Consider the following 27866-nt stretch of genomic DNA (forward strand, 5'->3'; position numbering starts at 1 on the left):
CGATGTGAAGAAAGAACCAGGCGAGCTGGGTCTGCACCCGAAGTGAGGAAGAACAAAGAAAAGAAGAGGGAGAAAGCGGTGGAATCTTTGGCTCTTTCGGACCGTTTCTCCGCCGAGCCACGCGGGGGCGCAGCAGCCTTCCTCGGGTCCTTTGCCTGCTCGCCTTTCTCTCGGCGGAAATGCCCAGGCGATGACGGAAACCCGGAGGGAGGGGACAGAGAGAGCGAGGGGACAGAAAGGGCCAGAGAGCCGGGAGAGGCCTGCCGGGGAGAGGCGGCGGCGGGTGGCCATCGTCAGGAGGGAGCTGCACCGAAGACCCGCGCCGCGCTCCCCCACACCTCCCCGCGCCTCCCAGCGACACCCGGGGCGCGCGGCCGGGCGGGCAAGAGCGGCCGGGGGTCTCCTGGAGGCCGCGCTCCCGGAGCCGCCCGCTGGGCTTGGGCGGGGCGCGGGGCCGGCGGCCGCGCTCCCCGGCTCCTTCTCCCGCTGGGAGCTGGCGGCGGCGGCGGCGGGAGAGGGGAGCGGCGCCCGGGGCGGGCGAGGGTGGGGCGGGGAGGGGGGAGGGCAGCGGCGGGGCCGGGGATCCGGCAGCCATGGACGACAAGGCATTCACCAAGGAGCTGGACCAGTGGGTCGAGCAGCTGAACGAGTGTAAACAGCTGAACGAGAACCAAGTGCGGACGCTCTGCGAAAAGGTAAGAGAGAAAAGAGAAATGCGGGAGCGGGGGGCTGATTGGAGCGGGCGGCGGCCCCTCTCCTCCCCGGGCCGTCCACTCTGTGACCCGCGGGGCCCAGCCCGTCCAAAATCCGGGGCGTTGAGCTGGCCTCTCCGGGTACCTCTGCCTCCCCGGCGGATGCTCACGTTACTGGCCTCGGGTCCTTGTAGACGGGCAGGAGAAACGTGGCACCTGGAATCCACTTTCTGTGTTTTTGGGAGTCACTGACATTCTTCTGGGGAGTTACACTCCAGTATTTCCCGTGTGGACTAGCAATCTCGGCGCTTGCTAGTCCACACGCCGGCCAGTTATTCTAATACCATCTCTTATCAGAAAATGCATCGGGAGCATCTGAGATCTTTCTTCTTGGCAATGTTGTCAGTTTGGCTCCAATAAAATCTTATAAAAATTTTTTTAAAATGCACCGAAAACCAACCTGGATGTTGCTAATGTTAACGAACTTGTTATAAATGGGAGCTTTTTTCGCAGGTGAATGGGCCTTTCAAAAATCGCTAATTTGGAATGTGTCAAGCATTTGTAGAGAGGTGGGTGTGATGGCAGACTGTGATTTCTAAAATAGAGGTTGACTTTGACTTTAGTTGTAACAGATGGTGACTGGTCTTCCCATAGAGAGACTCTTGGAAGCAAAATGTTGATTTTCAGAAAGACAGCAAATCTTAAGTTTGGAAACAGTGCTTTCTTGAAATATAAATGGGTTACGTGTTTTTCGTGTAGGGTAGCACTTTTCAGAAAATCCTTTCCGTTTCTATTATATATAAAGGGTTTTTTTTTTTCCCTGTGCCAAAGAGTAATAAAATATGCAGGTGGTTAACTGTTTACAGTCATTCTTGATTGTGTGATCTTAGACAACTTTCTGAATTTTGTATCTATTGTTTCCTTACCCGCTGGAATTATTTTGCACTCTCTATCTTAGTTACTTTAAAATCTAGAGCTTTTCTCACTCGTCTTTTATAATCTTGGACTAAATAATTTTGACACATTTTTACATAAAAATTCCTCAGTGAAGGAGTAAGGAGATTATTTCTTCTTTAATGCTGTTGGGTTGGTTTGTATTTTTAGACTTGATCATTTTGTTTGGAAGTCAGGATGCCTCAGAAACACATTGGAGAACAAAAGATTTTGTCAGTGTTGTTAATAGGGGACTCAAAATTAAGCAATTTACTTAGGGATGGAGGAGTAATAACTAATATTAAGTGAAAGTAGTGTTTTTAACAAGTGTAATGTTGTATAGGGCCTTAATATGTAAAATTTGGTAACAGAATTTATTTCTGTAGGTAGAACTGCCAAGGCAAGTGGTATTTTTCTCTTTTCTGAAACAGACTATTTGCTTATAATTTCAAGAAGATATTCGTTTTTCTTGTGTGATAACCTATAATTTCATGAGTCTTCAAATTTATGTTTTAAATCTTTCTCTCTCAATATTTCTCTCTCTAGTGTCAAGTGAAATACCCAGTTTTGAAATTAGCTGAGTCAGTTACCCTCACTGTGAACATTACATATAGTCTTGAAATTATGGACAAAGGTGGGAGTTGAATTCGTTTTCCGTTTGACTAATAATTTTAAGATGTATTCCTAGAGAATAATATTGTATCACTACTCAATCACACTTGAGTCTTAATCATGTGAGGAAATTTTCTGTATTTGTCAAGAGAGATTAGTTTTTACTTCAGCTCCTGAATAACTTGGACTACCAGTCCCTAGGATCTTGTAGGTATATTTAAGCTTAGATCTTACCCACTTTTTTCTTTGAATATTTGTACTTATGCACTAAACACGAGTTTGTAAGTGAAAATCCCCCTTTATCATTGTCCTCCACCCCTTTGATGGAGTTGCCAATGGATGGAGTCCAGTAATAGTATTTCTCTCTACTCTTCTGAGCACTGCTTAGTTTTTCAGCCCTCTTCCAGCAACTGTGGCATCCCTTTGTGGTATGTATACATATTTTACCTGCTAACCTTAATCTCTGGTTCTATTTTATATCTCTGCCCCATCCTCCTTTTTCCTGACAAGTGTAGTGTTTATGTATCAGGGACTGGAGTAGTCAGCCAGAGTTCCACAACTTGATAGCTGCTGCCTCTTTGCACCTCTTATTCCATACCTGTGAGACAGGGATAATACTTGCCCATCTCCTGGGTTGGTTGTGAATATTAAGATATTACCTGTGTAAAATCCTGGGGCACTCAATGAATGTTAAATGAAGAGAAACTAAAACTAAAAATAACCATTTAACCGACTTTGCTTTAAAGTTGTCTGTTGAAATTCGTTTGTTTTTGTTTGGTTCATCCAGTTCCCTTATATGTGGGGTCAAATACTTTATTTTAGAAATGACTAAATTAGCTTAAAATCTTAAAGAGCTTTTAACAAATTATGTTCTTATATCTGTGTCTGATTCTGGCTCTTGCATAAGTGACAGTGTGTTGAACGTGCTGTGGGAGATGCTGGGAAATTATATAACGTATGTACACATTGTTGTATTATACATTAGATTTGGTATAAAAGAAAGGACCTAAGAAATGCAAAAAAAAAAAAAATAGCTCTTGTATCTTGTTTTAAATCTGTCACCCCATTTTCTTTTAGAAAAAGATGCAGAATAAATAGATGGGTTGTTAAGACTCTCTCTGGTGAATGTACTTCAAAAGAGGTTTTCTGTATAGTGGCTAGGGAATCCTGAAAAATAGTTTCAGTATTTCTTGTGATCCCTGTTATCTGAAGCACAGAGTACTGGGATTAGTAGTAATTGTGTGAAGTAACTTTACTCCTCCTTTGGTCTACTTAATACTTGCTCAACCTTTCCAGGCTAAGAATGGCAGGCTTATAGAAAGACTGTAAAAGAAAAATAAAAGGTGTTAAGCCTAATTATTTAAATCATCTTTTTGTTTAATTCTTTGTGACTAGATTTTAGTTTAATTTTTTCTTTTTTCATTAACATGATTTTTGGAGTCTGTTGGAAATAGTGCTATGTAGAAAGTTATGATGGTGGTTTTTCCTAAAAATCAAATTTTTATTCTAACTCTGATTGCCTAAAAAGTAAAGGAGTCATCTGAAATGAAGACCAAAGTGGTATTGGTAAAAGCCCTATTTTGAGGTAGTGGCAAAAATAAAATCCATCCTACTGCCAATTGGAGAATAACTGCAAAAAATAAGTGAATGCTTTTGGTATGGCCTTCAAGGTGAATTTATGTCTAGAGAAAAATCGTTCACATGAAATAGTAAGGCACATCTTCTGAGAAGACTAGCTCTTAACATTAACTTCAACTAGCAGTCTTATTTTTGAAGCTAATTGTGAATTTGACTCCTCTTATTTGTACAGAGAAATTACTTCTGTGATTCATTCCCGCAACAGCAATGTGCCGAGTAATTTTAAAGGTGGTGTGAGCCGGTCTGGCGCTGGGCAGGACATTCTGTGACCAGAACTATATTTATCTCTTGGTAGAGTCTCAGGAAGAGAAATTTTTGGGGCTCTTTGACGTGATGAGCTTTCTTTTATACTGAAGAACCTTGGTGATTATACTCTAAGCAGGGAGGGAAATTGAGCCTGTTTGTGTGTTAGCTGATCTTGATTCTGATTATAGAGTGCCAACTTAGAAAAATGTTGCGGCTTGTGTAGAAGTATAAATATGTGCATTTTATATTGGACTAATGGGTATATTTCTGGGTCCTAGCCTCAGCCTTGTAATAAGCAGAAATATCTTTAGGATATTACTTACTTAAATAATGTGAAATAGCAGGCTTAAATTTTTGAATAAATAAAAACATCTTAATGAAAATTAGATCCTGATGAAAATGGTTTTTATGAGTTGAGAAAAATCTTTTGGATTACTTTTCTTGGATTGACTCTTGCTCAAAAATAAATAAATAAATAAATAAATAAATAAATAAATAAATAAATAATTTTATACAGCTAAATTTAACCAGTTAGCCAAAAAGTCTAACTGGTACATTTATTTAAACTTTTCCTTGAACAAGCTTTGGTGTTCCACTGATACAGTTTAAAATGCATTGGTGTAGAATGTACCGTATTTCCCCGAAAATAAGACTTAGCCGGACAATCAGCTCTAATGCATCTTTTGGAGCAAAAATTAATATAAGACTCGGTATTATATTATTATATTAAAGACCCGGTCTTATATAAGACCGGGTCTTATATTATAGTAAAATAAGATGGGGTCTTTTATTAATTTTTGCTCCAAAAGATGCATTAGAGCTGATTGTCCAACTAGGTCTTATTTTCGGGGAAACACGGTAGATCCTTTCTTTCTTATTGTAACAAAGAATGAAATGATACGGTTATTGCAGAATATGAAGGTAAAACCCAAATCTACTCACTGAAAGTATCTTTTTATACTTTTCTAAGCCAACCTCATAGCAGACAGATAAAGAAACTAAGCCAAACTAGACTAGCATGAGCTGCTGTTTACTAGAAAGCAGACTTAAAATCAGTTAATCATTTCTTGACTGCATATATGTGTTAAATTATATCCATAGATAAAATAAAGGTACATATATTATAAACTTTATTTTCACATGGAGTAGTTTTATTTGCAGCATATACCTTTTATTCTGATTTGAACATGTTGCAAAAAGTTTTTCTTCACAGGCTTTTCTTCAGGGTAAATGCTATGAAGGAGTTGGTGAATGAAGTCCTTTGGTGAATTACTGCATTTTAGAGTATATAAACTGTAACTGTTTTTCTGAACTTTTTCTAAGAGTGGCATTAAAATCACAGACATAATCTAACGTGTATGAAAAATTTGAGTCTACTTGAGATTAAAGAGAAATTTTAAATTGTTTTGAACTGATTTCCTTATAATTCTCCTTGTAAATGTAGTGAAATGTAGACCTAATCTTGGTCCATTAAAATAAATTGCATGAAGAAATTTTTTCTTCAACACTGTCCCTTTATTAAGGACCAAATGTTGTCTAATACTTTCTGTATGTTGCTTTTCAAGTCTGAATTTCCTTAATCATATTAACCCTGGGAAAGAGGTTTGTGCATTACAGATACAGTTTCCTTTCTAAGCAATGGGGGAGGTTAAGCTTATACGTAGTTAGCTGTCTCTTGTAGTCTTGCACAGTTTATTGTCCCTTGCAAGCTGTCCTTTGACTGAAATACTTTTGTGAGAAAAAGAATTCATTAAATACATGGTGATGGAAAGGAGAACTGACTGGGTGGTGAGCACACAATGTGATGTAGAGAGGATGTAATACAGAATTGCACACCTGAAATCTATGTAACTTTACTAACAACTGTCACCCCAATAAAGGTCAGTTAAAAAAAAATTCAATGACTATCTTGAGGTGCATGCATCCTGATATTTCTAACTCGTACTATAATAGTACTATGATACAGTACACCAAAAATGTGCAAAATTGCACTAAAGATTTTATACAAAGACAATCATTTTGTTTTGAAATGGAGTGGGCAGGTGAAATTAAATATCCTTCCCTATTCAGTCTTAGTTGAAACTTTATTTGAACTGGCTTCTTAGCATAGAATTGGGTTCTTTTAATGTATAAAATATAGTGTATACGTTATAGTTTAATTTGTGTCTTCCCATTCCATAGAGAGGAACGTAATTAGGAAGTTTCTTTTTCCTTTGCAAGATTTCCACATGATATTTATGTCCTGGATGAGGAGCACTCACAATGGGTGCAGTGCAGTCCTGCCATTGCTTTAGTGGCAAAAGAGGCACCTGTTCTGCAGGAAACAGCAAAGAGCAGAGAGGAGTGGTTGAATAAGTGCTGCCACTGTGTATTTACACTATACAGTCAGCAAATTATAGTTGTGCCCCTACGTGCTGGACGCTGTGAAAAGTGCTGGAGATTCAGCTGCAAACAGAAGAGAGGACAGATGATAAACAGATTCAGTAGCATGTCGGGCAGTGATTCTTGCTAGGAAGAAAAAGCAAAGGATGAGGAGAGTGATGAGCTTGAGCTTAGGAGGCTCTTACAATAGAGTGGTCAGAAAAAGCCTTTCAGATTCTTCTTAATATGATTGACTTTTGTGATCTAAAAGTGTATTGCATTCCATACAAATGGCTTGTCTGTCTTGGCTTATGCTGTGGACTTTCCTCAAATCTCTCAAAGGTTCACAAAACCCAAACAAGCAGCAGCTGGCTTTGGCGTGTCCTGTTCCTCTGGCTGAGCAGCCCTAAGCCTGGCACCAGTGGCAGCCGGCCTTGGTTCGCGGCTTGGCCTCTCGAGGCACCTTCAAGCCCAGCGTGGGTGGCAGCCATCTGTGGATTGTTTTGTAGCTCATGCCAGCTGGCCCTGGGCAGGGCACAAGCTGTGGCTGAACTTGGCCTGCAGCAGGGCCCCTGTCAGGCCCGGAGTTAGCATATCTGGTGGCCATCTTCATACTGAACCAGGGCATCACCTGGCCACCTTCAAGGATGACACACCCAAAGGGCAAACTGGTCAGGCACCAGAGCCCTGCTAAAACAAATCCTGCTCCATAGGGTCAGCCCCTGCACCACAGCTCCTCTGCTGTAGTCACAGCCAGTCTTCACAACCAATCAGCCCAAGGCTTCATTCCTCCCATTGACGTGCAAACAGCAACCAAGGCTCAACTACGACAGGAGGGCACACCTGGAGGGTGTGACACTGGGCCCCACAGGATACCTGCTACATAAGGCCACTCTACTAAAACCGAGAGGCATAGCAGGCCTACCGAGTGCATAGATACAAACACAGGGAGGAAGCCAAAATGGGGAGACAAAGAAACATGTAAAAGAACAGAACAAGCTCCAGAAAAAGAACTAAAAACAATGGAGACAATCTATCAGACGCAGAGTTCAAAATACTGGTTGTAAGGATGCTTAATGTTTCAGGGAGAACTTCAGCAAGAGATAGGAAACATAAAAATGGAGATAGAAAACATAAAAAAGAGCCAGTCAGAAATGAAGAATACAATAGCTGAAATAAAGAATTCATTAGAGATAATCAGCAGTAGATTAAATGAAGCAGAGGTTTGAATTAGGAATTTGGAAGATAAGGTAGCAGAAAACCACCCAATCATAACAGCAAAAAGAAAAAAGAATGCAAAAAAAAAAATGAGCAAAATTTAAGGGGCCTCTGGGACAACATCAAGGATACCAACATCTCATCACAGGGGTACCAGAAGGAGAAGAGAGAGAGCAAGGAATTGAAAACCTATTTGAAGAAATAATGACAGAAAACTTCCCTAACTTGGCAAAGGAAATAAACATACAAGCCCAGGAAGCATAGAGAGTCCCAAACAAGATGAATCCAAAGAGACCCACACCAAGACACAAAATAATTAAAATGCCAAAGGTTAAAGACAAAGAGAATCTTAAAAGCAGCAAAAGATAAACAGTTACCTACAAGGGAGTTCCCGTAAGACTGTCAGCTGATTTCTCAACAGAAACTGCAGGCCAGAAGGGATTGGCATGAAATACTCAAAGTGATAAAAAGCAAGGACGTACAACCAAAATTATTCTGCCCCTCAAAGCTGTCATTTAGAATTGAAGGACAGATAAAGAGCTCACCAGAAAAAGAAAAAGAAAAAAAAAACTCAAGGAGTTCATCACCACCAAACCCGTATTAGAAGAAATGTTAAAAGGACTTTTTTTCAAGATGGGGGGGGAGTAAAAACTATGAATAATAAAATGGCAATAACTACATATGTATCAACAATAACTTTAAATGTAAATGGATTAAATGCTTCAATCAAAAGATGTAGGTTGGCCAAATGGATAAGAAAACAAGACCCTTATGTATCCTGCCTACAAGAGACCCACTGCAGATAGAAAAACACAATCTGAAAGTAAAGGGATGGAAAAAGATATTTCATAAAAATGGAAATGAAAAAAAAAAAAGCTGGGGTAGCTTAATACCAGACAAAATAGACTTTAAAACAAAGGCTATAAGAGAAAAAGAAGGACCCAGTAATCCCACTTCTGGGTATTTATTCGAAGAAACCCCAAACACTACTTCGAGGGGACATGTGCATCCATATGTTTATTGCAGCAGTATTTGCCAAGATAGGGAGGCAACCTTGGTGTCTATCAGTAGATGAATGGATAGAGTAAGTGGTACATACAGGGGTGCCAAAAAAAATGTATACACATGACTTGTATTCATCTTTTGTTATTGGTATATATTGAGTATTACAATTTTAATACAGTTTTTTCCTTTCTTAAAATGTGTATACATTTTTTTTGTCACCCTCTGCATATACAATGGGTATTGCTCCTTGGAAGGGAATGGATTCTTTCCATCTGTGGCAGCATGGATGGACCTGGAGGGAATTGTGCTGAGTGGAGTATGTCAGATAAAGACAGATGCAATGTGATTTTGCTTATATATGGAATCTAAAGAACAAAATAAACAAAACAGAAACAAACTCATAGATACAGAGAACATTCTGTTGGTTGCCAGATGAGAGGGGGTTGGGGGTCGGTGAAAAAGGTGAAAAGATTAAGAAGTACTAATGGTTGTTACACAGTAGCCATGGGGATATAAAGTACAGCATAGGGAATAGAGTCAATAATATGGTAATAACTATGTGTGGCGTCAGATGGGTACTAGATTTATTGGGGTGATAGATGGGGGTTAGGAGGCAGGGTGAAAAAGATGGCGGATTAAGAATTACAAGTTGGTAGTTACAAAATAGTCATGGGGATGTAAAGTAAAGCATAGAGAATATAGTCAATAATATGGTAATAACTCTGTATAGTGCCAGGTGGATACTAGGCTAGTCAGGGGGATCACTTCATGAATTTTACAAATGTCTAACCACTGTGCTGTACACCTGAAATTAATATAAAATAATATGGAATGTCAGCTGTAATTGAAAATTTCCAAAAGGGGGGGGTAAGCTGAAGAGGAATAAGAGGTTTAAATTTCCAGATATTAACAAATAAGTCATGGGGATGTAATGTACAGCATGGGGAATAGAGTCAATAATATTGCGATAGCGTGGTACGGTGTCAGATGGTTGCTGGACTTACATGGTGATCACTTCTTTAGGTACATCAATACTGAATAACTGGTGTATACCTGAAATTCGTGTTGTGTGTTAGCTGTATTTTAATAAAAATCTTTAAAAAAAAGAAGTATATTGCAGGAGTTAGAGGGCACAGTTTCCAAGACTGCACACACTTCTGACACCAAGTAGCAAGTTCATTGGGTTCCAAAACGCTCTCAGGTTCAATAATTCACAGGAGGGACTTACAGAACTCACTGAAAGCTGTTAAACTCACTATTACAGTTTATTACAAAGAAAGAGAATTGATTAAAATCAGCCAAGGGGAAAGATGCATAGGGCAGAGTTCAGGGAGGGCTGATGTCATTTATCTCCAGAGGCAAAATTGATACCAGATCACTTAAATTCCCCATCGTAAATCACATTGTTAGACTGTCCAGTGGTCAGAGTCTACAGTCAAAGACACTCACGTCAAGCCGGATGTAGTGATCACCTCCCAGTAGCCAGGAACAAAGGCGAGACTTCTCTTTGGGAAAGGTTAAGTCTTCACTACACAGGTTTTCACTTCATGACAAATGTTAGGTGACAAGAACTTTAATAAACAATAAATAAATGAAAAATAATACCAAATACATGAAGAAAACATGGGTAGATTTATCAGAATCAGAGTGAGTAGGATGTAAGATATTTTAATTGCATACCATTTTGGCTTTTCTTGATTCTGTAAACTCTTTGAAAACGAAGAAAATTAGCCATTTTTAAATGTTTGAAGTCGTCTTTCCCAGTTTTTAAATGTTTATACTGACATTTTAGCATTTTTCTGTAGTCAAATTGTCCAGCTTTTCCTTTAAACTTTGTGCTTCTAAGAATCACTTGGAAAGCAAATAAAAAATGCAGGTTTCTTGATTCCATCCCAGAGAATGATTGATTATGTCTTGGGCAGGTCCACGAGCTGCATTTTTTAAAGAGCATCTCAGGTATTCTTATACAGAAATTCCAGACTGTATTTTGAGAAATGTTACTTGGTGGAATACGCTAAGATTCTGATAAATTTACATTTTCTAAGTTTGGGTCAGCTTCCAACATTTTCTCCTTTGTACTTTCAATGTCGTGAAATGTGTCTGAGAGGTCCTTTAATGAGGTTTTTGCCAGCGTCACTTCCTCTTGGATATTTTCATCCTTTTTGTCAGGTCCGGTTTCCTCATTTATGTCAGTGTTTACTTATTTGTTTATGTCACGAAATCTATTTATTTCCTGGCTGCATTATCTAGAGTCTCTCCAGTGGCAGCAGTGGCAGCATTCCTACAGTCAGCTGTTTCTTCAATAAACTTTTGAGTTGAATTTCATCTCCAACGTTACCGCTTTTCATTTCTTTGCTGCAATTTCATCATTGTTGACCAAATCTCTCTTTTGAGTATCCGTTTTTGTAACATGTAATGTGAGTTTATTGCTAGAAGATGACAGAGGCAATACATTTATACACTTTGCTGTCTGGGTGTGAACAGATGTGTGGTGACCAGTCACTAAAAGACTTCGAAAGAAGTGATGTGATTGGTCATTGATCATGTCTGATCATAATGCTGCACCTGTTGTTTCTGTAGTGACTGTATATGTAGCAGCAAAATTTTTACTTTATGTAATTGCAGTAAATACACTGTGTTATCTTAAATTTGAACCATGTTGTTGAGGGCCTGATGTTTAACTAAACCATGGTAACTGAATTTCATGCATATAGGAACTATGCAAAGTGAGAACTGCCTATTTTAAAGAGAAATAATTGGGTAGAATTCAAATACACTAGATACTTTTGTTCTAACTCCATTGGGCTACAACAGTATTTCACATTTAGTTTTAGTTTTTTTTCCTTATACAGTTTTTTTTATTGAGATGTAATTCACATACCGTTAAAAGTCACCTTTCACAGTACACAATTCAGTGGTTTTAGTATATTCACAAAGTTTTGCAGCCATCACCACCCTCTAATTACAGAACATTTTCATCACTCCAAAAAAGAAACCCTATACACATTAGCAGTCACTCCCCCTTCCCTTGGTAACTACTAATCTGCTACTTTCTGTCTCTGTCAATTTGCCTATTCTAGATGCTTTATATAAATGGAATCGTGTAATGTGTAGTCTTTTGTGTCTGGCTGCTTTCACATAGACCATTTTCAAGATTCTTCCATGTTTTAGCATGTAGCCATACTTCATTCTTTTCTGTGGCTGCATAAAATTCCGTTATATGGATATAGCACTGTGGTTTTTTATAATTAAGTTATTGCCATTGGAATTTATTTTGAAGTGTAAAAAGTTATTTTTTCAGATTTAAAAGGTAATACATATTTTTTTTTAATCAAGCATCTCAGAAATGCAGGGGAAAGTACAAGCACTCTCCACTGTTGCACCCACCTCGCCCATCCCTTGCCCTCTTACCTCAGAGATAAACATTATAAAGTCTTCCAGGCTGTGTTCTCTATGTGCAAAAAACATGTGTTGGAGAGAGGATGGGTGTTTGTCGTATATTGTTTTTATTAAAATGGGATCATAGGTATAATATCCTAAAACTTTTCTCACTGAGCAATATATCTTGGCCTATGTACATACACATACTTCATTTCTTTTTTTTAAATTTCAACAGAATACATGATTTCTTTTCCAAGCTTGACATTGCTTGGCCTACAGACACTTGACTCTTGTTGAACTAAAAGGAAAGGTTTATTTCCTTGTATTAAAAAAAAAAAAAAGGTCAACTGTCATTTATGGAAGAACCTTGTGACTGAAGGAGTACAGGTACCTTGCTTATATTAACCTAGCCCTATAGAATTTTTAAGTTCGTTTAATCTCATCTATTTCAGACATCAGTCTGTTCTGTGGCTTTCTTTAGATGAATTTGTCTAGAGAGTAAGAGATAACCTATAATGTTAGATATGTTCTAAATAGAGGTGAAAAGAAAATAATTTATATATTGACTCTGCCAAAACCAAATAGAGTAGCTTTTGTTAATGTGGCTCTGGCATGTGCACCAGCACAAAAATAGAATGTCACCTGTTGGGAGGTGGCGGGACTTCAGCATATTTACCTGTTTTGCATTCCTGAAGCATAAGCGTGCATAGAGGGGAATATAATTTGTTCGTCCTATATATGTGAATATCATTCTCAAATCTTCATTTTCTCAGTTCTCTAAGACATTTTTTATAGCAGCAAGAAAAAATATGTCTTAAATGGGTGAGACAGAAAACAAATTTGAGTCAATAGGTATGCAGCAATATTTGCAGCAGTAAGAGCTATTTGCCCGGATGTATTCTGCCAAGTGGCACTTCCCATCACCACAATCCATGTCTTAGAAATAATTAAACTTTGGGAGCTAAGTCACATTAGAAAACACTCATGTCTTATGTTAATTTTTGTTCCAAAGGACACATTACAGCTGATTGTCCGGCTAGGTCTTATTTTCGGGGAAACATGGTAGTTCATAACCCTCAGGAAGTCTACCAGGCTGACGTAAGCAGAAAGGACATTTGTTGGAAGAATATTTGGTAGCCTAGAATCAAAAGGAAAGCTGGAGAACCAAGCTTGGAAATTTCGCAGAAATTAAGAGAGATGGGAGCCACAGTCAAAATCATGCACTAGAAATGTTTTAGAAACCTGGAGAGAACTTGCCATTGTCCGTCCCTACTACGTAGAGTCACTTCAGATTAAAAGTCAGGGCTGGGTCATCCAATTGGCAGAGATGAATCTGGAGATAGAGTTTTTTTATGATTCCAGTGTGTATACAAACTTGCAGCGTGATTTTGTTTTACTTATTCTAACATCAGTACTTCAGGTTAGTATAATAGGATGCTAATAATCACTGAAAACAAGTTGAAGTGAGTAGGATACATGTCTTTGTAGAAATGTGAACCCACTTACTCTTTACATGGTCTCTGTTTCTTTCATGTTACATGTAGGTCAACAGAGCGGATATATTAACATAGCGATTTTTAAGCTTTTTAGTCTCATGACCCTTTATACTTTTAAACCTTAAGGACTGCAAAGAGCTTTTGTTTATGTGGGCTGCATTATTGATGCTTTCTGTATTGGCAGTTAAAACTGAAATTTTATGAAGTGTTTGTTCTTCAAAATAAGAGTAGTAAATCTATTAAATCTGAACATGCCTTTGGGTCACACTTTGAGAACTGCTACATTCATCTGTATATTAAGTGAATAAACACAGTTTTTTCAATAACGCTTCATAGTCTCAATGTCATAAGTTATGGAACTATTAAAAAGCCATCAGTATTACAGTCTCCTTACCTAGACTTAAAAATTAGTTTTTTGACGTTAAAGTACAGAAAAATATAACTTTAAATACATTTTAAGTCACTTGGTATAAAAATAGTTACAAGCCTTCTTCATTTTAACAATGTAAGCAAGGATGGCTAGTTTCAGAGCTTTATATTTTCAAACACTCTTTTGAGAATATATGATTTTTTTAGGGCTTCTCAAAAATGTGACCTCTTAATTAAGATTGACGGAATCATTGATTTTTGAGATATACTGTGTCTTATTCTACAAATATCTTTATATGAGAGATGTCAGTGTTTCTGTTGTGTGCAATAAATACCGGGATGCCAAAAAATGTATACAAGTGGACACTTTGGTCAACGTTGCTCAAACAGTAGTTCGCCGTAATCAGAAGTGTCTGGACACTGATGGTAACCACTTTGAGCACCTCTTGTAATTGCAGAAGATAAATGTGACTTGCCTTTATCTTTTGTTATCGGTATATATTGAGTAGTATAATCTTAATACAGTTTTTCTTTCTTAAAATGTGTGTAGATTTTTTTGGCATCCTCTGTATTTTCCCAGGCTTCTCTTTTTATCTTTTTTGTATACAGAAGTTTTTATTCTGTTTGGTTGAGTCCATGGAAGCCAGCATGTTGAAGCTAGATGGTTTACCTGTTTCTATCTTTGATGTCTGGCCTACAACAGACACTTGACAAATGTTTGTTACGTGAATACATGGACCTTACTCGTCAGGAATATTTTGAGGTGTCAAGTGATTGCTGTGTATGGTGTACATCAGAGTGAATAGTTTGTGAACCTGATAAATGTTGTGCTGTACAGGTACTATATATTAAATAATCTTCCCTCTGTTTTTGGTAATGTTTCCTTTAGTGAAATTTTAAGTAGGATTAGCTTGTTAAATTCTTAATGTTATGTGAGTTCAGGAGTCAGTATTTATTTAATAACCGGAAGTTTGGACCTCTTACTCGCTTTCACTTCCCCCCTTTTAACTTTTTTTCAATTACAATTGACATTCAATATTATTTTATATTAGTTTCAGGTGTACAACACAGTGGTTAGACATTTATATAATGTACAAAGTGATCCCTTAATTAGTCTAGTGCCCACCTGGCCCTATACATAGTTATTACAGTATTATTGACTATATTCCCTGTGCTGTACTTTACATCCCGAGGAGGCTTATTTTTTAACTATTTCTGCAGAATCTTGGTTATTCACAATGTGAGTCAAAATCTAAACAAGATTTTCATAGGACTTGACAAATTCTAAAATTACATGTCAGGCTTAATGAAAGGGCCAAAAATAGCCAAATCATTTTGAATAAAATAAGGAAAGGAGCCTCTCTTCTCAGTTATTATGACTTTTTTTACAGTAATTAAATCAGTCTGTTATTGACACGGGTAGGAGACCAATGAGAATAGAACTTGAGGTAAGGATTAAAGTGCTAACACTTTATTTGGGGAGTACAAACCCAAGCATGTGTGGTGAAGGAAAAAAATAAGGTGAGAAAAGCTGTGAAGCAATGCGATGGGAGGTGGGACTTCTGCCACATCCAGAGAAGTTCCAAGGAAAAATCATTCCTCAGAGAAGTCCATGGAAGGAAGAAAAGTGTGGCAATTTATTTCCCTGGCTCACTCCTTTCTCCCTCTTCCCACTACTTGAGATTCACTCCATGGGGAGATGACTCACACATATTTCCAGATTGTTCTATCCAGCCTTCAGAACCTGCTCAAGAAGCCAGATCCCACATCCCACCATGTGGCATTTCATCCATGTCTGCAAGTGGAGGGCAGCTCGGCATGCTTAGAGCGAGGGCTAAGCATGTCCACAACTTCAGCTTAGACTCCAACTAGCTCAGGAGCTGGGCAAGGGGACCATCAATGATGACAGCAGAGCAGTTCAAGAGACAGGCGGCTCCTTCAGAAAAAGAATGTTAAGGGGAATCGGATAGGGTATGCAAGTTGTGTCCTCTTCTAGAAAATCAAGAAACAGACATGGGTCTTGACAAAAGCTTGTCAAAAAACATTATAAATTAGTGAGGAAAGGATGGCACTATATAATAATGCTGGGCCAGTTGGATAACCATTAGGAATAATAAAATGAATCCCTACGTTATACTATATAAAATCCAGCTCTGGGAGGCCGGCCCGGTGGCTCAGGCGGTTGGAGCTCCATGCTCCTAACTCCGAAGGCTCCCGGTTCAATTCCCATATGGGCCAGTGGGCTCTCAACCACAAGGTTGCTGGTTCAACTCCTCGAGTCCCACAAGGGATGGTGGGCAGCACCTCCTGCAACTAAGATTGCACACAGCACCTTGAGCTGAGCTGCCCCTGAGCTCCTGGATGGCTCAGTTGGTTGGAGCGCGTCCTCTCAACCACAAGGTTGCCGGTTTGACTCCCGCAAGGGATGGTGGGCTGCGCCCCCTCAACTAGAAAACGGCAACTGGACCTGGAGCTGAGCTGCATTCTCCACAACTAAGACTGAAAGGACAACAACTTGAAGCTAAACGGCACCCTCCACAACTAAGATTGAAAGGACGACAACTTGACTTGGAAAAAAGGCCTGGAAGTACACACTGTTCCCCAATAAAGTCCTGTTCCCCTTTCCCAATTAAAAAAAAATAAAATCCAGCTCTGGATTTAAGACTTGTTAAATGTGAAAGCAAAAACTTCTGGGATAAAAATATAAGAGTGCTTTTTTGACCTCTTATGTAGGAAACAGTTTCTAAAACAAGACCCAAATCTCACAGACCATAAATGGGGAAGAGTGATAAATTTGGCTATCTTAAAGTTTAGAAAGAACAGCAAAAAAAAATTTAGTAATACTATGAACAAAAATGGGAACACCAGCCCCAGACTGTGAGAAGATACTTAAAATGCATAAAGCCAATAAAAGGTAAATATTTGTAATACTAAAAACAAAAAGCTGGTACAAATCAGTAGGGAAAATATAAACAACCAAATAGAAAAATTAGGCTAATTTTGTGAATAGGTATTTTACCAAAAAAAAAAAAAAATCCAATGACCAATAAACATGAAAAGCTGCTTTTTAAAAAGTATCAGAAGTGCAAATTAAAAGATACTATTTCACACCTGCTAATTGGCAAGAATATTAAAATCTGTTGACAAAGATGTAGAGAAATAGGAACTTACGTGTAGAGAAACTCAAAGTCCATGTTTTTAATGCTCTTTAGATTCTGAAATCCCTAGAGGGGCAGAGAAATGTCCCTAAAATTCCACTCTCCCGCCAATCTTAACTCTGTACTGGATCCTACTTTAAGCTTCAAATGACTTGTTGCCCAATGTCATTTTTGCTACTGTCACCCTCACTATGGGTGGTTTCCTACTCTTAGTTTGTATGTCTATATCAGGCCCAGTTCTTAACTTTTTGTCCTTCCTGGTTTTCTGTTAGTAATCTCTCATAGACCTGGAAATGAGATAAATAGCTTATCAGAATTTTGTAAATAAGAGTTCCAGATAAGGCCTCATAGACTCTTCTGGTAGATTGGTGGGAAGGGACATACACTTTTATCATATTTGTGTTATTACAGGCCTTCAGAGGCCTTTTTATTTTCTTTCTCATTCTGGGATCTCTTTCCTTTTAGTCAAAGTTGCTAAATAAATGAGATAAAATGAACTTTAATTTAGTCTGTATATTTAATCTGCCATTGTTTATATATAAACTGTATATATAAACTTTAGGGCCTTCTAATGATGTATACTAACTTGCCTCATTAAATGTAAAGTAGTTGGAATAAAGAAGTTGAAGGTTGGCTTATGAATTGGTGTTAGAATGTCTCTTTATAAAATAATTTAAATAATTAGTGACTTTTTCTTTATTGACCTGTTTTAACCAGTAAATAAGATTATTCTTTTTTTAAAAAAGTTCTATTGAAATATAATTCCTCTACCATACTGGTCACCCATTTAGAGTGTACAGTTCAGTGGCTTTTAACACATTCACAGATACAGATCAGTCACAATTTTAGAGCATTTTCACTACCTCCAGAAGAAACCCTACACTCCTCCCCAGCCCTAGGCACCACTAATGTACTTTCTGTCTCTGTAGATTTGCCTGTTACGGACATTTAATGTAAATGGTCATACAATATGCAACAATTTGTGACTTAATACAGTAGTTTCCCTTCATCCACAGTGTCAGCTACCCGATATCAACCACAGTGTGAAAATATTAAATGGAGAATTCTAGAACTAAACAATTCATAAGTTTTACATTGTACACCGTTCTGAGTAGCATGATGAAATCTCTCACCGTCCTGCTATGTCTGTCCCGGGATGTGACTGATACTTTTGTCCAGTGTCTCCATGCTGTACACCCTCCCCGCCCGTTAGTCACTTAGTAGTCCGTCTCACTTACCAGATCGACTGTTGCAGTATCACAGTGCTTGTGTTCAGGTCACCCTTATTTTCATAAGAGCCCCAAAGTGCAAGAATCAGACATTCGGACATGCCGGAGAGAAGCCGTAGAGTGCTTCCTTTAAGTGAAAAAGTACAAGTTCTCAACTTCATAAGGAAAGAAAAAATGGCATGTGTTGAGGTCTCAAAAATCCTACAGTAAGAATGAATCTTCTATCCATGAAATTGTGAAGAAGGAAATAGGAAGCCATGCTAGTTTTGCTGTCGCACTGCAAACTGCAAAAGTTAGGCCACAGTGCGTGGTTAGTGCCAAGTTAAGATGGAAAAGACGTTAAATTTGTGGGTGAAAGACATGAACAGAAAGTGTGTTCTGATTCATGGCAAAGTGTTGTGCCAGAAAGCATTGAGACTATACAAAGACTTCAGCTGGGAATCCCGAAATGAGTGACCACATTCATATATTATAGTTTTATTATAGTATCTTGTTATAATTCTATTTTATTATTGTTGTTAATTTATTACCGTGCCTAATTTATAAATTAAACTTCATCATAGTTATGTATGTATAGGAAAAAACTGTATATAGGGTTTCGTACTGTTGTGGTTTTAGGAATCCAGAAGGGGGCTTACAACATATGCCTCAGGATAAAGGGAGACTACTATATAATGTTGTCAATGTTTGTAGCATATATCAGTACTTCATTTCTTTTTATTGTTGAATAACATTGCACTGAAGAGATATACCACATTTATCCATTCATCAGTTAATAGATATTTGGGTGGTTTTCACTTTTGGTTATTGTGAATAATGCTGCTGTGAACATGTGTAAACATAAATTTTCATTTCTCTTAAGTATATATCTAAGAGTAGAATTGTTGGATCATATGGTAATTCTATTTTTAACTTACTGAAGATCTGCCAGACTGTTTTTCACAGTGGCTTCACCAAAATTCCTACCAGCAGTGTTTGAGAGTTCCAATTTCTCCACGTCCTCACAACCACTTGTTGTCTGTCTTTTTTATTTAGCTATCCTAGTAGGTGTAAAGTGGTATTTCATTGTGGTTTTAGTTTTATGATTTTATAAAGCACATTTCAGGTCTTGTTTCCCAGATTTTCTTTTTAACACAGGAATGTTAAATTTGTGGTAGAATCAGGTTTCAGGACCCCTTACAAATTATTGAAGACTCCCAACCAAGAGAAAAAAAAATTGTGATAGAATCTTGTTTAAATTGATTTCATTTTTCTAACAGGCTAAGGAAATTTTAACAAAAGAATCAAATGTGCAAGAGGTTCGTTGTCCTGTCACCGTCTGTGGAGATGTGCACGGACAATTCCATGATCTTATGGAACTCTTTAGAATTGGAGGAAAATCACCAGACACAAACTATCTATTCATGGGCGACTACGTAGACAGAGGTTATTATTCAGTGGAGACTGTGACTCTTCTTGTGGCATTAAAGGTATGATTAATGAAATTCAATTTTTTTTCAAGCTTTGAACCAACAAAAGGCAAGAATAGCAGTATTGCATATCATGTGTTCTGTTTAATGATCCATTCAGTTTATAACCCGATAAAGTAATAGTTGATTTTACATCTTTCAAAAGAGAGATGAGAATAATACATCAAACCTCTCCTGCCTACTTCTGGTAAATCAGTCTCTTGGGGAATCCATAGCTGAAGTCTTAGAATCATTTTTGACTTAGTAGTCACTTATCCCTCATATTTAGGCAATTGACAAGTCTCTTAAAAAAAAAAAAAGTATTTCAACAAATTAGAAAAAAAACAACCAAGAACAAAAAAATTTTTTTTAAGTCTTTTAAAAGTCTTACCTTGAAAACTATTACTCTTGTATCTTTCTATTTTTACTGTCCCCACCCAATCCATATCTTTACCACTTTGCACTTTGATTATTGCAATAGCATAGTAACTAATATTTTTGCCTCCAAGATCTGACCCCTCCAGATCTACCTTGCACCTTCCCTATGCTGCCAGATTACATCTCTTTAATACTTTCATCTGTTACTTTCCTGCTCCCAAATTCTTCCATGATTCCACGTTGCCTGCAGACTTAAGCTCAAATTCCTTGTCTGACCCTCTATAGTCCACCCTGAATTTGCCTGCTAGTAGTTGGTAGACTAAACACTTCGCCTCAAATCAAAGAAGTCCAATGCTCAGTCTGTCTTCATATATTTCTTTATCCAGTTGTCCCACAAGATTACTCTGATTTCTTGCCCCTCATGCCAAGACTCAAGCCCTACTTCTTCCATGAAGTCTTCAACCTTTTTAACCTTACTCCTACTCTAAATTACCATGAAACGTAGTCCCACCCCTTATTTATGTTACATAGTGGTTTATTGCCTTGTATTATTTATTTTACATACCTCTTAAGTGAGATTAGTCCCTAAAGAGCAGAAGTCACCTGTAATACTTGTGTAGACCTCATCTAGCTTTAAGCACTGAGTTTAATGTGAGATATATAATGGATACTTGGTAAATACTACGTATGAATTGAAGTATATATTTGAGCTCTTGGTTGATTTGGTTTACAGAATCCAATGCTTTTTGTCAATTCTTATCAGACATATTTCTAAATCTATTTTGTTATGGAAAAGAGACTATTAATACGTTTGAAATACTCCCTATATTTGGCAAGGGCCTGTTTTTGTGGGCCAATACAGTCTTCCCATGGGAAGTGAAAATTGAAAAGGGACGGAGAGGTTAGTCTATAGAGGAAGTTTGTCTCAGGTCCAAATCTCTGGTCTTCAGTATCCATTTAGAAGTAGTAAGTAATAGTGTTCTGGGGAGATTTAGAAGACTAGTGATAGTTTGAGGATGTAGATATTTGAGACAATCAGATGCAAGTTTATTATAGTAATATAGGTATCAGCTAATAAGGATTCCCATAAGGGTGATATAAATAGTAATGAAGAAGGATGACTACAAAAAATATTTGAAAGTTTAACAAGTAGGACCTGGTTATGAATGAGAACATTTTTTACTCTGAAAAAGATTTAACATTTAATTTACTAGCAGACAAAAAAGCCATTTAAAGAAATGGGTCAGAGGTTTATGTGCTTCACATGTCAATAGTAAAAATATGGTTTGTACCATGGGTTTCTTCTTGCTTTTCCTCCAGGTGCGTTATCCAGAACGCATTACAATACTGAGAGGAAACCACGAAAGCCGACAAATTACCCAAGTATATGGCTTTTATGATGAATGTCTACGAAAGTATGGAAATGCCAATGTTTGGAAATATTTTACAGATCTATTTGATTATCTTCCACTTACAGCTTTAGTAGATGGACAGGTGTGTATGTGTGCTTCCATGGGGGGTGAAGGGTGGGGGTGGGACTGGGATAAAAGTAGGAAAAGATTTTCTCCTAGTAATTTAGGGTCTACACTTATCTGACTTGTGTTTCTTCATATCCTTGGCCTTTTCTGCCTCTTTCCTTTACACTTAAGATTTCAGAACAGGGAATTGGATACGTTTTGTATAACTTCCACATTTTCTTAGCCATGATTTTGGTCTGCACTATTTAATTTAAAAGGACAATATTTTGCCTAGACATGCTAAAATGAAAGAAAACAATGTGAATTGAAAAGGTGTTAAGTTTTAATTTAGATTGTTTTTAATTTTAAAAATATAATCATTAACATAAGAATGGACAAAATTATTTTAGAATGACAGCCTATCTCTGTTGATGGTGAGTCTAGTTTTTTAAATGGTTGCATTAGTAGAGCTTATATTTATTGAATATGCTCAAGTTAAATTATATGTATTTGCCCTCGACCTCTTACCTTCAGAAATCAACTGGATAAAAATTAAATAAGTATATAGTGTATTTGAACAGTGGGACAAGCTTAGCTAACAATGTAGATAGTGTCTAGCCTTTGATACATTGGTTCCCAACAAACAGAAACCAGATAATCTTTCCACATATTCTTTTTTTTTCCTCCCTGCGTCCCTCCCTTCCTTTCTTCCTCCCTCTCTTTTCCTTTATTTCATTCGTTTGTTTGTTCATTCTTTCCTACTTTATGCCTATCCATTTATCTATCCATCCATCTATTTATATATCATGTGTTAAATGACAGTCTCCAGTTCTAAGCAGTAGGACAAAAAACTCAGACTAGAAATTAAATAGAAAAGTTTAAAAGAAAAATCTGCTTGGGTGAAAACTATTACAATCTTCTACTAACACTCAGAAAATAAAAGGTAAGAATCCAAATATTTCTTAGTGGTAGTATGGTGTAGACCAAAACTTTTGGATGTAAATAGGGGTGAAATACCAGGAAATGCATAGTCTTACATTTGTTTTGTAGAAAAGTGGAAAGGAAATAATGTTTTATAAACATTTAGCTCAATGAATGAAACAGTAAAATAAACGTAAAGGAATCATTAAAGATAAAAGCAGAAATTTTCGGATACAAAAAATACAGTGTTGATCAATATGGCCAAAAGCAATTTTTGAAAAGTCTACTAAAAAGAAATACTCGTATAGTCAAAACTGATCTAGGAAAAAAGAGGGAGATCAGGTCACATAAAACACTATGAATGAGGAATAAGGTATTACTATAAATATGGAGGCACATATCGCAGTAACAGGTACAGGATTCTAATAAACTTGACAAGATGAATGAAATTTATCATAGCAAAATACTAATTACTAAATTTTTTTGAAGAAATTGGAAAAGTAACCAGGTCTGGATAGTTTTATAGGCTAATTCTACCAAACCTTTAAGGAACATATTTCTGTGTTCCAGAGCTTAGGGGAAAAGATAAAACTCTGTCCAATTAGTATAACCCCAAAACCAAACTAGACATGGCCAACACAGAAAAATAAAATCAGACCAAAACTATTTGAGAAAAGTCCTGTATCATTCATTATTTAATACTCAGTTATTAAGGAGTAAAATTAACATTAATTGGATAAAGAAACTTATGCTAACTATACTTACCAGCAAAACATCAGAAACCTTTCATCAAAATTAGGAAAAATGCCCTCTAAAGCTTGTATTATTATTCTCTCTGATTCAGAATCCCTAGAGGATGGGCTTGAGAATAGATGTTTTACCAAAAACAAAACCACTAACTTATATTATTCAGTTGTGTTTTGAAAGTTCTAGCCAGTGCACTGATAAAAAGAATTAAAAGGTTTAAACATTCAGAAGAAAACAACAAATATTTTTGCAAACATTATGTACTCAGAAAAATCTAAGAGAAAACTGAAAAACTATTGGAACCAATAACAGGAATCGGTAGCGTCTTTGTTAAGAGAAAAGAATTTTATATATCAGCAGCAACCAATAAAATAATGATGGGTCACAAGGATAGAGATCTCCACCAGAGAAGGGGGAAAAACACTGTATAAAATATTTGGGATTATAAAGATAAAAGACAAAAAATATATTTAAATGTTAATGGCTCTCTGATGTGAAAATAAAAGGTGCATTGATGTAGTACTATTGTCTAATCTAAACACTTTATTCAAAGTTTTATTGTCTCACTAATGTCCGTTTTCATTGTGTTTTATAAATTCTCCACAGTGAATATTTTTAAACTTTTTTGAAGAGAGCTATTAGGATTGACATTGTAATTATTATTTACTTTCCATTAACCTTTGGCAATTAATAAATTCATGTCCTTTTAAAATTTATAAACAGATATTCTGCCTCCACGGTGGCCTCTCTCCATCCATAGATACACTGGATCACATAAGAGCCCTGGATCGTTTACAAGAAGTTCCACATGAGGTAAACTGAATTTTAATTAAAAGAAAAAGAAATATAACCAGATAGTGGTAAAGCTGAATTAGTGAAATGTGACTGCTAATACTTTTTATCGTGTACTTGGTTTTCTTGGCCAGGGCCCCATGTGCGATCTGTTATGGTCAGATCCAGATGACCGTGGTGGGTGGGGAATTTCACCTCGCGGCGCTGGCTACACATTTGGACAAGACATTTCGGAAACATTTAACCATGCCAATGGTCTCACACTGGTTTCCCGTGCCCACCAACTTGTAATGGAGGTATGTCCTTTTCCTACAGTATCATGGTCTTTATTTCAGTAAACATGTATGTCTGCAAGAAAGCCTTCATGGCTTAGAATATCAAAAACATTTTCATCATTACCTAAGTGAAAGGAGGAAAAAAAACTTGGGTGGTTTTAGCAAGTAGGGAATGTACTAATTGGCTAGAGCAAAATTATAACTCACTTTTGAAGTTAATTTAGACTTAAAGAAAAGTTGCAAAAATAGTACTAAAAAACTCCCTTGTATCCATCTTACAGTCAGATTCCTCAAACACAAATATTTTAATATTTGCTTTGTCATTCTTTCTCTCCTTTCCTGTCCTCTTCCCCCACATGTTACCTTCTTTTGAACTATTTGAATGTCACTTTTAGACATGATGTTTCTTTATGCCCATGTGTACTTTGCAAAAATAGGGACTTTTCTCTTATATAACCACAGTATAGTTATCACAGTCAGGAAATTTGCATTGATGTAGTACTATTACCTAATCTAAACAAATGCAAATTTTTATTATCTCACTTTATGCAAATTTTTATTGTCTCACTAATGTCCTTTATAGCAAAATTTAATCGAATGTGTGTACGTATAATCTAGTTCAAGATCATGCTGCATCAGTCTCCTCAGATTTTCTTTGTTTTGCCTGATCTTGACATTTTGAAGAGTACAAGTAATTTTATTTTGTAGAAATATCCTTCGTTCGTGGTTTGACTGATGTTTCTTTATGATTATAGATTCAGGATATGCATTTTTGGCAGGCATACCACATAATGATATTGTGTCCTTTTCAGTGCATCCTATCAGGCTGGGGTCATGAAATTGATCCTACTGCTGGTGGCTTTAACTGGGACCAGTTAAGGGGGTGCCTGCCAGATATCTCTACTAAGATGCTATTTTGTAAATACTAAAGGAATATGAATAGAATATAATCCTTCCAAACTAGTAGAGAGTGGCTTCAAAAAGTTAAGGGAAACTTCACAAACCCAATAGAGGCAAGAGGAGAGGTGAAAGCATAATAAATAAAGAACATAAATTCTTATGATATAGATAAATCTAATTATTTCATATTTATCCATGTTAAATGGATGAGATTATATCTAATTCATCCATGTTAAATGGATAAAAATTTTTACTTCCCTAAAAGACTGAGACCCTCAGTTGGATAAATAATCAAAATTCAGCTATTATTTTGGATGTATTTTAAACATAATGACACCACAAACTAGAAGTAGAGGGATAGAAAATGGTATATTAGTATATCATTTAGATAATTATCCAAAATACAGCTAATAATATGAATCAGAATAGGTTCTAAGACAAAAAGTATAATTAGAAGTAAAAAGAGGTCATTACTGATGAAAACTAGCCCAGTTCTCTAGAAAGCAATAATTCTAAATTTGTATTTACCAAATTAATAATAGATTCAAAATATAAAGTAAAAATTGACACCATTTACAAGGAAAAAACCTGAGAAATCTACCATCATGATGGGAGAAATTTGAGTACACATCTTAGCCTGGATCTCAAGCATTGATTAAGCCAGAACAACACAATTACTGAGTTCCATGTAATACAACCCTGTGCCCAATAGTTGAGTATTCGGTGCAGGTGCACAGTGTTAAAGATGGATACCTTACAAGGTAACTTAGAAGATTGCATTTCCACAGAAAATACTTCTAATTTTTTTTTAATTAAAGTTTATTGGGGTGACAATTGTTAGTAAAGTTACATAGGTTTCAAGTGCACAATTCTATGTGTTCACCACCCAGAGTTAGTTCTCCTTCCATCACCATATATTTGATCCCTTTTACCCTCATCTCTCACCCACCACCCCCTTTATCGTCTGGTAACCATTAAACTATTGTCTGTGTCTATGAGTTTTTGTTTCTTCATTTGTTTGTCTTGTTCCTTTGTTGTTTTCAGTTTTATATACCACATATCAGTGAAATCATATGGTTCTCGACTTTCTGTCTGACTTACTTCGCTTCGCATAATAATCTCAAGATCCATCCATGTTGTCACAAATGGCACACTTTCATCTTTTCTTGTGGCAGAAAAGTATTCCATTGTGTATATATACCACATCTTCTTTATTTAACCATCTATCAAAGAATACTTTGGCTGTTTCCATGTCTTAGCCACCGTAAATAAAGCTGCAGTGAACATCAGAGCATATGCATCTTTATGGATAATACTTGTAATTTTTAAGTTTAGTTTTCTAAACTTCTCTGTTGAGATTACAATTTCATAGTGAAATGCTGATTTTTTTTTTTTTTTTTAATGTTGCAGGGGTACAATTGGTGTCATGATCGGAATGTGGTGACCATTTTCAGTGCACCCAATTACTGTTACCGTTGTGGCAACCAGGCTGCTATCATGGAATTAGATGATACTTTAAAATATTCCTTGTAAGTAATTTTAAATTTTAATTGTATATAATCACGTTTAGAAGGAAAATTAAAAATGTAGATTATTAAAATAAGAAGTAGAGGATTTCTGCTTCTGGAATAATGGAGTGAGAGACATAGCAAACCCTCTCCCCAATAAAAACAACTGTTTAACTGATAAAATTATTTTAAACAAGTATTTCAAATTTTTTGAAATTGTTAAGTATATACAGCAAATAGAGAAATACTTACTCTAGAAAATCTATTAAATCTCAGTAATAACAGCCAGAGTCTGGAATTTGAGCCACAACATACTCCCTCCCCCTTGTATGGAAACTACTCCAGGCACTGTACTCTAGGGGGTGGGGACTTTTCCCCTTCCCCAGCTCCCAGTCTAGGGCTATGGTGTCACCCCCAGGGGGGCAGGTGGCAGCATATGTCAGCTACTCCAGCCCTGGGTTACTAGAATAAAGGACAAAAACAACATGATCATCCCAGTGACACCAGAAAAAGTGCTGTCAAAATCCAGCACCCTTTCATAATAAAAATACTCAAAATTAGTCCAAAGAAGGGAACATCCTCATCCTGGTAAAGGACATCTACAAAAACCCCCCAGCTAACATCATTAATATGAAAACTGAACACTTTTCCCCTAAAATCTAGAATAACACAAGCATGTGTACTCTCACCACTTCTATTTAACTAATAATGATAGTGTAAACCTTTTATGCCAGGCACTGAATCGGACGTTTTATCTGCTTAAATGTCCACCATAGCTCTGTGAACTAGTTTCATGGAGAACACCTGCAATGACTTGCCCAGGGTCATTTCAGTCATAACATTGATTTGTTTGCTTGCAAATTCGAATCCTTTAATTATTTGGGTTTTTTTGTTTTGTTTTGTTTTTGCCTTGTGTAGCCTTCAGTTTGACCCAGCACCTCGTCGTGGAGAGCCTCATGTTACCCGGCGCACCCCAGATTACTTCCTGTAAATTCTTCCCGGGGGAAAAACCCTGCCTTTCTTTGTGGAAGTATACCTGGCTTCTTTTTAAATATATATATATTACACACACACACACACACACACACACACACACACAAAA

At 37.0% G+C, this 27866-nt stretch overlaps 1 protein-coding gene across 1 annotated transcript; it reads left to right on the forward strand.

Moving 5' to 3' along the window:
• The first annotated feature begins 453 nt into the window (after window positions 1–453).
• On the forward strand, window positions 454–27866 carry PPP2CB (protein phosphatase 2 catalytic subunit beta). The gene is made up of 7 exons (XM_033105061.1): window positions 454–695; window positions 19598–19807; window positions 21485–21658; window positions 24013–24102; window positions 24216–24377; window positions 26667–26785; window positions 27683–27866. Exons 1-7 carry the CDS (start codon window positions 594–596, stop codon window positions 27753–27755), a joined length of 930 nt encoding a protein of 309 aa, XP_032960952.1. The 5' UTR covers window positions 454–593; the 3' UTR covers window positions 27756–27866.

Source organism: Rhinolophus ferrumequinum, chromosome 4 (assembly GCF_004115265.2).
Source record: "Rhinolophus ferrumequinum isolate MPI-CBG mRhiFer1 chromosome 4, mRhiFer1_v1.p, whole genome shotgun sequence".
Lineage (NCBI taxonomy): Eukaryota > Metazoa > Chordata > Mammalia > Chiroptera > Rhinolophidae > Rhinolophus > Rhinolophus ferrumequinum.

Excerpts from the sequence above, each read along its gene's own strand:
- PPP2CB (XM_033105061.1), top strand. The coding sequence starts at position 594 with ATGGACGACAAGGCATTCACCAAGGAGCTGGACCAGTGGGTCGAGCAG. Across the intron at positions 21,659-24,012 it reads CAGCTTTAGTAGATGGACAG|ATATTCTGCCTCCACGGTGG; the intron begins GTGTGTATGTGT and ends ATTTATAAACAG. Across the intron at positions 24,378-26,666 it reads CCCACCAACTTGTAATGGAG|GGGTACAATTGGTGTCATGA; the intron begins GTATGTCCTTTT and ends TTAATGTTGCAG.